Source organism: Carassius auratus, linkage group LG28B (assembly GCF_003368295.1).
Source record: "Carassius auratus strain Wakin linkage group LG28B, ASM336829v1, whole genome shotgun sequence".
Taxonomy (NCBI): domain Eukaryota; kingdom Metazoa; phylum Chordata; class Actinopteri; order Cypriniformes; family Cyprinidae; genus Carassius; species Carassius auratus.
Window position 1 is genome coordinate 6616151 of NC_039293.1, and position 14227 is coordinate 6630377.

The 14227-nt window shown below is 36.9% G+C and overlaps 2 protein-coding genes across 2 annotated transcripts; one reads left to right on the forward strand and one right to left on the reverse strand.

Annotated features, from left to right (window-relative positions):
• Nucleotides 1-55: 55 nt before the first annotated feature.
• On the reverse strand, nt 56-7211 carry LOC113067386 (ran GTPase-activating protein 1-like). Its single transcript, XM_026239771.1, has 16 exons — nt 7105-7211; nt 6464-6586; nt 6253-6380; nt 5668-5727; nt 5347-5526; nt 5096-5230; nt 3838-3996; nt 3578-3691; nt 3372-3471; nt 2360-2444; nt 2033-2180; nt 1810-1926; nt 1070-1175; nt 902-990; nt 305-426; nt 56-217 (listed from the first exon to the last, which is right to left on the reverse strand). The coding sequence occupies exons 2-16, from the start codon at nt 6573-6575 to the stop codon at nt 136-138; spliced, it is 1737 nt and encodes a 578-aa protein (XP_026095556.1). The 5' UTR covers nt 6576-6586; nt 7105-7211; the 3' UTR covers nt 56-135.
• A 2248-nt stretch (nt 7212-9459) lies between these two features.
• LOC113067572 (sodium- and chloride-dependent GABA transporter 2-like) lies at nt 9460-12058 on the forward strand. The gene is made up of 9 exons (XM_026239940.1): nt 9460-9598; nt 9706-9840; nt 9916-10056; nt 10137-10224; nt 10340-10472; nt 10577-10711; nt 11489-11592; nt 11682-11806; nt 11886-12058. The coding sequence occupies exons 1-9, from the start codon at nt 9460-9462 to the stop codon at nt 12056-12058; spliced, it is 1173 nt and encodes a 390-aa protein (XP_026095725.1).
• Nucleotides 12059-14227: the final 2169 nt, after the last annotated feature.

Sequence of the window (14227 nt, forward strand, 5' to 3'; positions counted from 1 at the left end):
TTTTATGAATCTGGATGTTGGCTTAGATGGAAAATGAACTAGGCAGGAAGTCAGGTGAGTTTTCAAGACATGTTATGACAGTTTAATATTGAAAATCAGCTGCAAGTCTTAAGCACGCGTGTGTTTCTGAAATGTTCAGCTCTCCAGTGTGAGTTTCTGCAGGGTGGATTGCAGGCGATCTCGAGCACTGCTGCACGGCTCCAGAGACTTATTCGGCCTGTGTATAAAATAATCAAACACACCCAATGCTGTTATTAAAACAAAAAAAATTCATGAATGCAAACACTTCTGTTTGTTGGGTTACCTGGCCATGAAAGCGTTCAGCACAGTGATGTGTTCTCGAGGGAAGTAACTCTGTTTCACTGCATGCTCCAAACACTGTAGATGTCCTGGGACGACTTTCACCGGCTTCAGCTTGTCTTCACTCTACACAGAGAGAGAGAGAGAGAGAGAGAGAGAGAGAGAGAGAGAGAGAGAGAGAGAGATGAACATCAAAACACACTTTCCACCATCAGGTCCACCAGTTCTTCTGATGGGGAGTAATGAAACCAACTGCATTATTATTAGGAACGCGAGCTTTCAAACTTGGTTCAGGGTGAAATGAAATGAGAGAAAAAATAATAATTTGACTGATAACGTGTTTGGAACGACAGAATATTAATTTTGGGGTGAACTAACACTTTAAATGTCACATACTACAAAAATGAAAATTTTTAAACGTGCTGATAAAATCTTTTAGAGAACATGGCATGATTTAGCCACAGTAAGAGTACTGAAATGACATAAAACAAACATGAAATGGCATTCATAGCCTATTTTGGTTACAAGATATTTCCAAGTGAAACGAACTTGTACATGTAAAATCCCCTAGCTCAGTTTCAAATGCACTAAACATTTGTACCTTCAACAGCCCGAGCATCACCAGCAACGAGGACATAAAACTCAAGGCCTGGAAGGAGGGTGTGAGGAAGGCTTTACTCAGCACTGCGTCTGAAACACAGACACACGAGAATCAGTCTCAGACTCGTCTCAGATCGTCCAGCAGACGTCTGACCGAGCTTCATCTCACCGATGCTCTCCAGCACGGCTGACTTCACATCTGCGTCGTCTTCCTTATACACACACGAGATCTTCAGGAACGCTTCCACGGTCTTACTCACGTCCGACACGTCCACCTGCAGAAAAACACACAAGACGCTCAGCACTGGGACTGTCGCAAGAGAGTAACTAGCTACATGTAACACAATTACGTATTTTAATTACAAAATAACTGAAAAAATGAGTCAATAAATTACGGTTACCTTTGAAAGTGTGAACGATTGCTAAAAGGGGTAATATTCAGGGTTTCTGCAGGTTTAATGAAGGTAAAGTTAAGATTTTTTTTTTATAGAGACTAGCTAAGTAACAGGATTTGTGCTGGCCTTAAATCACCCTTCCGAGTTGCAAATTTAGCATACGAAGTCTTGTTTTCTGAGGAATTGAGCAACAAACAAGAACAAATACCTGTCAATTATTTTTTTCTTTGAATTATAAACTGACTTCATTTTGATCAGAGTTCATTTTGCATCTCAAGTAAATGTATCTTGATTTAAGGAGGTTTAGATTTTTTTATATTGGAAAAAAAGACAAATACTAAGGAAGATATTCATATTTTTGCAACAATGAATGCCACAAGTTTGTGAATATAAAGCTTTATGCTCTAATTTAATACCTTTTCAGGCCTTAAACAGAGTTGAAACTTTTTAAGAGCTAGGTAAACCCTGAAACGAATCTAAAAGATAGTAAAAGTCACAAGCTGAACAGACGGACCTGTTGCTGGATGAGGAAGCTTCTCTTTGCACCGAGTCGCAGGAGTTTGTCTGGAGACGGAAAGCTCAGGAACGAGGAGACGTCTGGAGTACGAGGCGCTGAAGGCGGCGTTGAGAACTAAGTAAACAGACACACATTTATTTAGTTCTCACTTGTGTTGTCAGTTTTGTAATGTTGATTTGAATTGTGCTTCAAACGGGAAGAATTGACGGTTTGATCAAACCTGATTTAATTCACTATTTTCTTCCTCTCCTTCTCCCTCCTCCTCTTCCTCTTCTTCCTCCACGTCTTCATCATCATCATCATCATCATCATCGTCGTCATCGTCCTCCTCCTCATCGTCATCTTCCTCAGGTTCTCCCTCGTCATCACTGTGAAATGAGAAGGAATTGATACGAAATCATGTGAGAAACGAAAGCTCGTTCTAATCAGGTAAAGAATTAAAACTCTCTGCTCTGCTCTGCTCTATATTAAGATGAAGAGCATTTTCAATGTGCTGAACTGTCATGAAGGTCACAATGTAGTTTTTAGTTTGGGGTGTGTTTGATACCTCAGAGAGCCCAGTTTGTCTGCCATGTTCATCTTCTCCATCACATCTCGCAGTTTATCACAGCCTTCTTCACCGAAACTGTTACCTAAAGACAAACACAACCAAATGGATGATGTGGATGTTGCTGCAATGTGTATTATTTTTATTTATTTTGTTTATTACACAGGTTTATGTCCGTGACGTTATTTTAGTACTCATTGTATACTATTATAATTTGTATTAAACTTTTTTACTTTTAATATATTATAATATCAATAATATAAAATTAATTCATATTTTTGAAACTTTTATTTTTATGTTTTCAACTGCAGTAATTTTAGAACCTTTCTTAGTAATTTTGTTGTGCGTGTCTTTTTATTAGCTTTTTATATTACTCTTTGGATTTAGTTTACTCTTTATTTCAGTTTTACTGTTTATTGATTTATTTCCAATTAATAATTTTAGTGTTTCAACTTAAAACTTTCAATTTTCATTTTAAATAATTCATCAAATATTTATTTCTTCTTTATTTCAATTACCAAAAATATATATATATATATATATACACAAAAATTTTTTCCAACTTTAATACGTTTCAAATTTTTGCTATGTTTATTTATTTCATTTTCAGTTATTTTAGTACGTCTAGTTAAACTAAATAAAGCTTTTTTAATATTTCAATGAACATTTATTTTATTTGAATTAAAAATGTTTTTAATTTAATTAACTATATTAACCCACAATTATTTTTTTAATCACTATTAGTGTATTTTAACATATTTAAACAGTGTTATGTTTTAGATGATTATAGCTATGCATATGCTATGCTAACTTTCCAAGCAAATAGACAAATACACAGGCCTGACATTGTGTTTAATCTTAATTAAATTTTAAATGTCTTTTAAGAGATTATCGCAGATTTGTAACCTGTTCATCACTATATTTTTTAGAGCCAAAATTGACTTAACCAGGCTGTTCAGATGTTTGCCGATAATTACTGAAAATTCTGTGATTTTCTTTCATGTGTTTGTACCATTCAGGTCAAGTTTTTCAAACTGATCTTTATTCTGTACGGATCGAGCCACTTCCAACGCAGCTTCCTCTGTGATTTCCCCAAAAGACAGATTCAGCTCCTGATGAGAGAGAGATGATCATGATACTGATTTAACCTTTTCATGTCACCAGTTAAAGCTCTTTCTCCAAAACTACATAGCACAGATATTGAGCACCTATCACTACCTTGAGTATCGGCAGTCCTTCTTTCAGGGTCTCTGCTATGGCACTGGCTCCTTCAGACCGAACAAGACAGTCACCAAAATTTATTACCTGCACATTGCGCAGGTGTTTCAATGCCTAACAAACAAACAAACAAACATCTCTGAAATGAAGGAAAGAAGCATCAGTTTTCATACACTGTTCATTTTTGGGCTAGTTTTTATTTTCGGGCAGTTTTTATTTTACACTCTTCAATAATTCCACAGATCTGTTTTCCAGTGTACCTCTGCCATGGCGATCGCTCCTCTCTTGGTGAAAGTGTTGTCGTTGAGGTTCAGGACACGCAGTTGTGGGTTGTGCTGCATTGCTGTGGCTAAAGCTGTGACTCCTGGGTGATTGATGCCATTCTGGGGCATGTGCACTTCCTCTAGACTGCCAATCAACTGAGAAGATAAAGCCAATAGATCAATGGAGAAGATAAACCAATGGAAGAATGGTGACGTTAAACCACTGGACCAATGGAGAAGATAAACCAATGGACCAATGGAGAAGACAAACCACTGGACCAATGGAGAAGACAAACCACTGGACCAATGGAGAAGACAAACCACTGGACCAATGGAGAAGACAAACCACTGGACCAATGGAGAAGTTAAACCAATGGACCAATGGAGAAGTTAAACCAATGGACCAATGGAGAAGTTAAACCAATGGACCAATGGAGAAGTTAAACCAATGGACCAATGGAGAAGATAAACCACTGGACCAATGGAGAAGATAAACCACTGGACCAATGGAGAAGATAAACCACTGGACCAATGGAGAAGATAAACCACTGGACCAATGGAGAAGATAAACCACTGGACCAATGGAGAAGATAAACCACTGGACCAATGGAGAAGATAAACCACTGGACCAATGGAGAAGATAAACCACTGGACCAATGGAGAAGATAAACCACTGGAGAAGTTAAACCAATGGACCAATGGAGAAGATAAACCAATGGACCAATGGATAAGATGAAGCAATTGGCCCATTGCTTTATTTTCTCCATTGGTCCACTGGTGTTGGTCTATTGCTTTATCTCGTACACTGGAGGACATATATCAATGAGCCACTGGACCAATACCTGTGTACCAATTGAGAGAATAAAGCAATGGACCAATGGACTTTAAAGTAATGAGTAATGGAGAAGACAACATCATGGACCAACACTAGGACTGGGAAAATAAATCAAGAAATGATTCTGCATCGATTTTCAGAAATTACATGACTCTTCGGCACTCTTCTTCATGAGCATTTGAGTGTGCGGATAAAAACTTGTTTAGAGCACCATCTGCTGTTAAACTCCAAGCTCTGAGGCAATGAATAACACCAAAGAATTAATCAGCTGAAGGAAACTAAACAACATCTACAATGGATCTAATGACAAAGGTCAGCAATCAGGTATATTTTAAGTACTAAATTAATGAAAATTAAGAAAATAACCATTATTATTCTGAAAGATTATAGCTCAGGGTAATTTCTCATATGGTTAAGCACCTGGAAGGCCTGCGCCAGCGCTGTAGCTCCATCGTTCTCCAGTCTGTTCCTGCCAGCGATGAACACCTTCAGCTGCAAGGGGGCGCCAAGTGCACTCGACTCCTTATGACACACCGTCAGAGCTGCCGCCAGGATCTAGAGCAGCAGGTAACACCAAATTTCCAGAGAAATAAATGGCAATATGAAAGAGCACAACAGTGACGCCCACTTTTTCAGGACATGATGACATCAGTATCATAAACCCCGCCCACCTTTCCTCCTCCGATGCCCATTCCACAGTTGTTCAGACGCAGTTCCTGCAGTGTGTGGCAGGCGGTGCTCTTGAGCAGCTTCTCAATCCCTTTGACACCATCAGGTCCGAAAGCGTTATCACTCAGATCCAGAACCTTCAGCCGAGCTCCAGCCATAATTAACGCGTCGCCCAGAGAATTCTGTGGAGGCAACGTTTACAAGCATTAAACAGACTGTTATAGTCACGACTACTAACTACGAGCACACTGGGTTTGATGAAGACTTTATTAAAAGTCTTTGCTCTAAAAATGTCGAATTAAATCATGACGTGTCCATCTTACCAACGCTGGAGGAATCTCAGCTCGCAGGCGGCCCGTAAACATGTCGCTCCAGTGGCAGCACTAACTCGAGAGAAAATCAACAGTTAAAGGAGAAGGTTTTTATTTGTTTCTAAATTTTACATCACTATATAATATTGTGTTTCACATACATTATTATTAGCAGAATATTATCATCTAAATGTGGTTTCTTGATCTTGGCAGCCAATAATTCAATGCACAAAACACACTATAGTGATTTCCTAAGCAGATATGGTGATGCGAATACATAAAATATCTAATAAATAATGTCTTAATTATAGAAAATGACAGATACATTTGTGGAAAAATATTGTATTGTTTGTGTTGACACAATGTCTGTGACATCAACAACTGAATACATGTAATTTGTCTTCTCATGCCTTTTAAAAGTTAATAAGCTGGTTCATTTTTCTGTCATTACGATGCATGACTTGGTGCATTAAATTACATGATTTAGCTTTTTTATTTTTCTGCTGCCTTTTCAGGTTGTTATCCTTCAGTTGAGAACTCCTGTTTTAAACGATGCTTAGGATTTGGGAATAAGTCCAGATGATCTGGCACATGCACCTGCAGGTCGCTCTTCTTCTCCAGGGCTTTAGCGATGGTTTGCGCTGCCTCCACGCCGATGGTGTTTCCCTCCAGTCTGAGCGCACGCAGACCGTCAAACTCCTCAATCTCCTTCACCATCTTCTCCACTGCACACAACACAGCATTACTTATGTTATACTTTCAGAAACATGCATTGACATGCTTAATTAAAAGATCACCGGCAGCTCACCAGACTGAGCGTTGTCCAGTTTAAGGCCTTGTCCTTTATAACTGAGCTCGCTCTCATCGACTTGAGTTTTGGCCAATGAGTTGGCAAGATTTTCCACATCATCTGATGCCATCTTGACACCAACTGAAGAAAATACACATAAACACACGAGTTTATAACTTGATTGGATCGACCAAGAAAGTTCTTGTGAATCATAAAGATAACATTTGACACATTAGAATCAAACCCACTTCATTACTACAAATAATTTGTATATTATATTAATATGATAACATTCTCATGTATTTTAATAGTTTACTATTATTAACCATGTAAATTAGCTATTAAATATATAAGTTATTCATTTTAATTAAACTTCACTGATAAATTCATACCACGTAAACCTACTTTGCATGTTAAAAAGTTAAATACATTCTTAATAGTGTAACCACTGTTGTTCACCCTTAAAGTGATGCGTGTATGTTTACAATTTACATAAATGTATATGTGTCTATCTCTATACGAACATGTGTTTTCAGATTCACGCTGACGCATGATCAGCACGCAAAACACGACTCAAGTGACGCGGTCTATTTAAAGCTAGTATATCGAAACTCATTTCCGGAACAAACTTAGCATATAAATACCCAGTTTGTACTTACAGGTGTTGTTTAATATGATTTTGTTGGTGCAGATGTACTGTACTCCGTTTCTTCCTCCCGCTCGTTCCGATGACGTAGTGGTGTACACACGCAAGGGTTCATGGGATTTGTAGTTCGTATATTATTTTGTTTAGCATGGACTCTTTTTGGCTTTTAAAATGACCACATACAAGTCATAAAGACGCAATTTATGGATTTTGTGTTGTTGTTTTGTTTAGGATCATACATTTGACTAATTAATCATATGGATTTACTTAACTCTGATTATTAGTAATTTGAAAGAGAGAGGCGTTATGTTTTTTATGAGGTCTATGATATTTTTGCTGGCGGGCCACTGTCACGTGACAAGTGTTACTTTACTCATCGCTGGTCAGGATGGACCAATCACAGTTGTTCGTTGATTACTGGGCAACGATTACTTAAACATCGTTTTATAGTGTTATGGTGTTTTACTTTGTATCCCAGTTATCCGTTCTATAAATGAACATGCTCAAAATAATATGCCTTCTACACTATAGACGTTTCCAATAATGCGAATAAAAAACGTTGTGAGATTGTGGTCAGATATAATTGTCTATGATGATATCATAATTAATGTTTTAACGATGTGTGAGCTGACATTATTGAATTTGTCCCTCACTTTGCTTTCACTGCGTGACGTATGCAGTTGTTGTAAAATTCAAGATACACAGGTGTTATTTCTCCAATGAACTTTTGTCTTATTTTATTTATATCCTGTGATGTAAATTGTAATCACAATATCACACCAGTAAGCGTGCTTTTTCCCCAAGTATCAGCAGAGTTGCAAAGGTGATTTATACAACAGATCGATAAATAATAGCAAACAATGTGAATTAAATTTTAGTTACAATGTTGTCATTATTGTTAGTTTTTGCTTTATTTTGCCAGTTAAAATTATACAGGAGCAGTGTTGAGGTAACGCATTACGTAATTGGATTAGTTTTTTTTTTTTCAAGTAGCAAGTAAAGTAACGCATTACCTTTTCATTTACAAGAAAATATCTGAGTTACCTTTTCAAGTAACGCCACTTTGTTTTTCCATTTATTGACTGACAAGTCTCCGCTCCTCATATTGGCAGAAATCTGAAGTACAGAGGAATTGTGTGCACTGTGTGAACATTATGTAGTTCTAATCTAGATTAAATGTGAATGTGCTTTAATTCATCCCACTCACACACACACACACACACACACACACACACACACAAAACGATTTAGTATTCATCAAAATAAATTAAAACGTGAAATGCAAACTCATAATATGACACAAACCTGCAATAATTATTAGTTATTATATAATAATTATAATAATAATTATCTAATTCCATTTTATTAACTAATGTCTTTGAAGCTGACTTTCGTTGATCCAGTTCAACCATAATAATAAGCAGAAATGACTTTAGATAAACTAAATGTTGTGCTTCACTGTTTTGTTTATTTATTGCTGAAGAGTGCTGAACCTTCTTCTCCTGTGTTCTACTCTACAGACGTCAATTTACTTTTCCTTCAGCCGGAGGTATATTCATTAAACTATCTGGTCTGAAAGGGCTTTTATATATGCTATAAATATAACTTCTCATATTAAATACAGTCAAGCCCTGCTCATATTTAAAAAGTAACGCAAAAATACTTTCCATGAAAAGTAACTAAGTAACGTAATGAGTTTATTTTTTAGGGAATAACACAATATTGTAATGCATTACTTTCCCCAACAGTGAGTGTATGGAAACCAATTACAATTACAGAATAAAACTTCTAAATAAATTAATTAAACCAACTTACAAACCAAAGGCATCCTTCTTCAATCTAATCAGAAATCTATGCTCTGTTATACGTCAGTAAATTTGTCCTGTTTTTAAATAATCAAAATTATTAGTTTTTGCTTTGATAATAACAATATTCAGAATGTTACATAGATTATTAGGTACTTTCTAGGTCAAAGTTCAGAGTAGTAAATACACACTGTGATTTTCACTCATCCTTGAAACACTTTCATTTTTAAAATGTGATTAATTTTTCCACTCAGCTAATTTACACAGCTGACAGCTGACCGCAAAACCTTCAAACTTATATAACTCAGTATAGCAGCAGCAGCTGACTAAATGAATGCATGCTAGAGGCTATAGGTTACATATATATTTCTTTAAATTAGAATTTTACCTGGCACCTGTCTAACCATCATATTAACAGTTCATTTTGTCAGTTTTAGACTCGCCCATTGGCTTTTTTTGTCTCTCAAATTATTCCTTTCTATTCCAGAATTCATTTCATCCTCCACCACTGCAGAATTACAGTCATCTGACAGCAGGAACACAGGTGAAAACAGTGTGACGGTATGAAGATAAATGAAGGACAGATAGAAGAGAGAGGCTACTGGGGCAGTAAAGCAGAGTTTATTTTAGCTGTGGCCGGAAATGTGGTTGGACTGGGTAACGTGTGGAGGTTTCCTTACCTGTGCTACAAGTATGGAGGAGGTATGAGGCGCTCTAAATACACAAAGTATATCTAATCAAATTATTTAGAATGTATTTAACAGCATTCTGTCAGTTAATAATATATTATTGTACTTGTGAGTTCTCAGGTGCCTTTCTGATACCCTACCTCATGTTTGTGGCTACGTGTGGAGTACCTCTGTTCCTGCTAGAGACAGCAATGGGACAGTACACACAGGAGGGAGGCATTACATGCTGGAGTCGTCTCTGTCCGCTGGCTGAAGGTAAGAATCATAAACCAGCAAAAACGCTAACTAAAGGGATCTTTAACATCTGTCAACATTTGCTTTTACTGGCAGGAATCGGCTATGCAGGACAGCTCATTCAGGTGTATAGCTGCATGTATTACATCATTATTCTGGCTTGGGCACTCTTCTACCTCATCTTCTCTTTCCGTTCCCAACTTCCATGGGCCAGTTGTGATAATATATGGAACACAGGTGATAATCAAATAAATCGAAACAAAAATCACATTATATCTGGATAATATGCTGTAATAAAAAGGTTTTCTCTGTCGTAGACAACTGTGTAAATCTTGCAGCAAAGAATCTGACCATCAGATGGACAACACTGATTAACTCAACGTCTGCTGCTACTGAGTTCTGGGAGTAAACACAAATTAAATCATCGCTTTTCTAATAACTACATTTAAGTGTTGTTATGTGCATAGAAAATAAATGTGTGCACATGCAACCTAACAAGTCTCATCATGTCATTATACAGACGAAGAGTGCTGGCTCTCTCCGGGGGTATTGAAGAGGTCGGTAAGATAAACTGGGAGATTCTTCTGTGTCTCGTTGCGATGTGGATCATATGTTATTTCTGCATCTGGAAAGGAGTCAAATCTACAGGCAAGGTGTGAAAGTGTTTCAGGAAAACAAAAGACATGTATTTGTAATAAAAATAGCTTCACGTATTGATATCAAATTAATATAACCCTTTCTTGTATTGTGGTTTTAGGTGGTGTATTTCACAGCTACATTTCCTTACGTGATGTTGCTGGTCTTGCTGTTTCGTGGGTTGACTCTTCCTGGAGCTCTGCAGGGGGTTGTGTTTTACCTGTACCCTGAACCGTCCCTTCTTTCTGACCCACAGGTAACCAGTCTTGGGGCAACGCATTACATAGTGCATGCAGCATAATGGTAAAAGACTTGTGACCCAACGGTGGCGGGTTCGATTCCCAGCACCAGCAGGAATTGTGTGTCAATACCACAACTGAGGTGCTGCTGAATAAGGAATTGAGCACAGAACTTCATCTTTCACTTTGCATATAACGCAAGCTATATAAACAGATTACTTTCTCAAGTAAAAGTAATACATTACTTTTAAATTTACATTTATTCATTTAACTTTTGGTGTAAAAGGACCCTTTTTGTTTGTTTGTTGATTAGGATGGTCATTTGCGCCATTCATAGGGGACACGTCCCGGCCAGGATTTTTATGTAGCCTAAAATATCCAGGTTAAGGTTGTTTGCACTGTGCAGGTCAGCTGCTGTTTAATATTCATGAGAGCTATAGACAGCAGAGCAGACGGCGTCTTGGGCTTTCGATTATTTTGGTGTCTTTTTTGATCGGTGCACAGCGACACTTCAAGCATCGCTTTGATGGTTCCCTGTAGATCTCACCTTCTCACGTGCAGCCCCGTGATTGGTCGATTATATACAATACCTGCATGTTATTGGTCAAACTGCTTTTGGAAGAGTGCCATATGAACGGTGCATATGGCCACCCTAATTTTGATGTAACTATATAGTAACATAAAATAAAGTAAAAAAAAAAAAAAAAAAAAAAAATATATTTATATATATATATTTACTATTATTATGTTAAAAATATAGTGCTCTCTCTCTCTCTGTGTGTGTGTGTGTGTAGGTTTGGATGGAGGCCGGAGCTCAGATTGTTTTCTCCTACAGTTTGTCTGTTGGCACTCTAACTGTATTGAGCAGTTACAATAAATACAACAACAACTGCTACAGGTTAGTGATTTTAATAAAATTAAAGTAACAAAGAGTAGACTAATGAATTAACAGGTTGGTTGAGAGTGTGTGTGTCTTATATCTATCAGGGACTGCTTTTGGCTTTGCCTTCTGAACAGTGTCACCAGTTTGGTGGCTGGTTTTGCTGTCTTCTCTGTGCTGGGGTTCATGGCCCATAAACAGGGAGTCCCCATCGAAGAGGTGGCAGAATCAGGTACTTCAACATAAACAAGCTGAAAAATGATCAGAAATTGTACTAAACCAGTGCCAAGCATTAGACCTGTCTCTTTTAGGTCCAGGACTAGCATTCATAGCTTATCCACAGGCAGTAGCCATGATGCCTTTCCCTCAGCTGTGGGCTGTTTGTTTCTTCATCATGATTATTTTGCTGGGGCTTGATACACATGTGAGTTTAAGCTCACTTACACATAAGCTGTATTACCTTGAACTGAAGAATATGAAATGACAACAAATGTTTAAGTATTTGATTTAAAATACATCTGAGTCTAAATCTAGGTATGTTTGTTATGTCTCACAAAATGTGTAATAAATATTGCTTTTAGTCCCGGTTTCCACATATGAGGACAGGTATGAAATCAACGTCCTGTTTCATAACAGAAAGTCATATTTATTTACATAATTATCATATTTCCATAAGAGTTTCACAAAATTTATTTCAGACATTTTTGATGACCAAGGAGAGGGAGTGGTCACGGTGAAACATTCAATCATTTGGTAAAATTACATACTGTATGGGGCATTATTCATTAATTTAATGAATGAATAATTAAAACTGTGGTGTGTACGATCTCAGAGAAATTCACAATATAATGTCCTCAAATGAGGCCACAGGGTCTTAAGACATAATACAGGCAGATAATAAAAAACTACGAACACATGAGGAACTAATGAGTAATTACCAAAACAAACTAGAAAATCAGGAAAAGGAGAACAAACAAAATGCGAGAAAAATAATTAAAATCAGTTTCTTTATTGGGAAATTTACAACAGAAAGCCCAAAAAGAAAACATAATGCTTCATGGTTTTCAGTTACAACCAAATTTAAAAAATTACTTTTCCTGATGCGAATACAGTAAGCTGACAATAAAAGTTGTTGATAAAATATAAAAAGATTTTCCTTTTAAAGTATTAATAAAATGTAACATTTAATCAAATTACTGAAGTAAAAGTGAAAACGAATGAAATGGATCTCTCTCCTGACTTATTCAGGTTTTAATGGTATTACTAGTCTTACAATACTGCTATCCATGTGGTGCTTCTTATTGGCTCTTAAAAGAAATATCCGGGTGGCTTTATATTCTAAAATATAAAAAAAATAAAAAATAGCATGTATCTATTTGTAAATGCACCAGTATGAAGTATGACATCAGATTTTCTCCCATCCACTTAAAGATATAGTTCAACCAAAATTAAAAGTTCTGTCAGTAATTACTCACTCGTATGTCATTCCAAATCTGTAAGACGTTCATTCATCTTTGGAACAGAAATTAAGATATTTTTGATGAAATCCAAGAGCTTTGTGACCCTCTATACAGTAACAGAACTACCACGATCAAGGCCCAGAAAGAGAGAAAGAGCAATGATATAATATAAAATAAAACTTTTTTGACATTGTTTTTTGGGGAGGAACTCCATCTTTGAGTTCATAGTGGTCTTACAGTTAAAACTGCTGGTTTTGAAGATGGATTTTATTAACTGCGAAAACTTTAGAAAGTGTTTCAGTCACATCACTTGTAATAGCTCATGGATAGGAAAGATTTAAACGGATTATATTTTAATGCTTGATGCATTATTGTGTCTCATTTGGTGAGAACGCTCACCAATATGAAAGTGCTAAATAAATTGGGCATGAAAACAGGTCAGGGGTGGAAAAGGTGAGAAGATTATTACCCCTCTAAGGGGGTCCATGGGCATGCTCCCCCGCAAGAAAAATGTAAATATTCCATATTTTAAAGCATCAATCTGATGCATTTTGAGATGCTTTTTTTGCCAACCTGGGGAGAGTTGGAGAAACTTAACTTCAGCCATGAGTAAAATTATTACTAATTATTATTACGATTACTGTAGCCTAGTTTTCATCAGTCAAACAGCGGAGGTGAATCTTGGGTGGAAATCTTTATTGGTGTCGATTTTCAGTCTTTTTAATGATGGGCTTTACGAATCCGTGCTCCCTTCTGGCACGCGCACCTGTTCGCAGTTCACTGAACAGAACGAGTGAATCATTCGTTCGTTATTTGGCTCGGCTCTGTGTTCATCTTCAGTTCTCTCTTCACAGCAGTTCAGTCAGTGTACTGTTTGAGTACATGAATTACTCCGGGATATTGGTTTGTTTGAACTCAGAGCAAGTGTCAGCCACATTAAAAAGTTAACCGCTTTAGTCATTTGTGGATGAATGCTTATTGGAGACACAAACCATTTAAAATGATTCAGTTCGATTTGGTGAACTGGTTAAAGAAGATCCGGTTACATCGAATGATTCATTCACGAACCGGATATCACAAACTGCTTTGTTCTGAACTCACTCACAACAGACACGGAAGAGAAGACAATGCTGAATAAAGTCCTACTTTTTGCTATTTTTGGACCAAAATGTATTTTCGATGCTTCAACAAAT

Excerpts from the sequence above, each read along its gene's own strand:
- LOC113067386 (XM_026239771.1), bottom strand. The coding sequence starts at position 6,575 with ATGGCATCAGATGATGTGGAAAATCTTGCCAACTCATTGGCCAAAACT. Across the intron at positions 3,997-5,095 it reads CGCTGGCGCAGGCCTTCCAG|TTGATTGGCAGTCTAGAGGA; the intron begins GTGCTTAACCAT and ends TTATCTTCTCAG. Across the intron at positions 991-1,069 it reads AGCCGTGCTGGAGAGCATCG|ACGCAGTGCTGAGTAAAGCC; the intron begins GTGAGATGAAGC and ends TCTGTGTTTCAG.
- LOC113067572 (XM_026239940.1), top strand. The coding sequence starts at position 9,460 with ATGAAGATAAATGAAGGACAGATAGAAGAGAGAGGCTACTGGGGCAGT. Across the intron at positions 9,841-9,915 it reads TCTCTGTCCGCTGGCTGAAG|GAATCGGCTATGCAGGACAG; the intron begins GTAAGAATCATA and ends TTTTACTGGCAG. Across the intron at positions 11,807-11,885 it reads CGAAGAGGTGGCAGAATCAG|GTCCAGGACTAGCATTCATA; the intron begins GTACTTCAACAT and ends TGTCTCTTTTAG.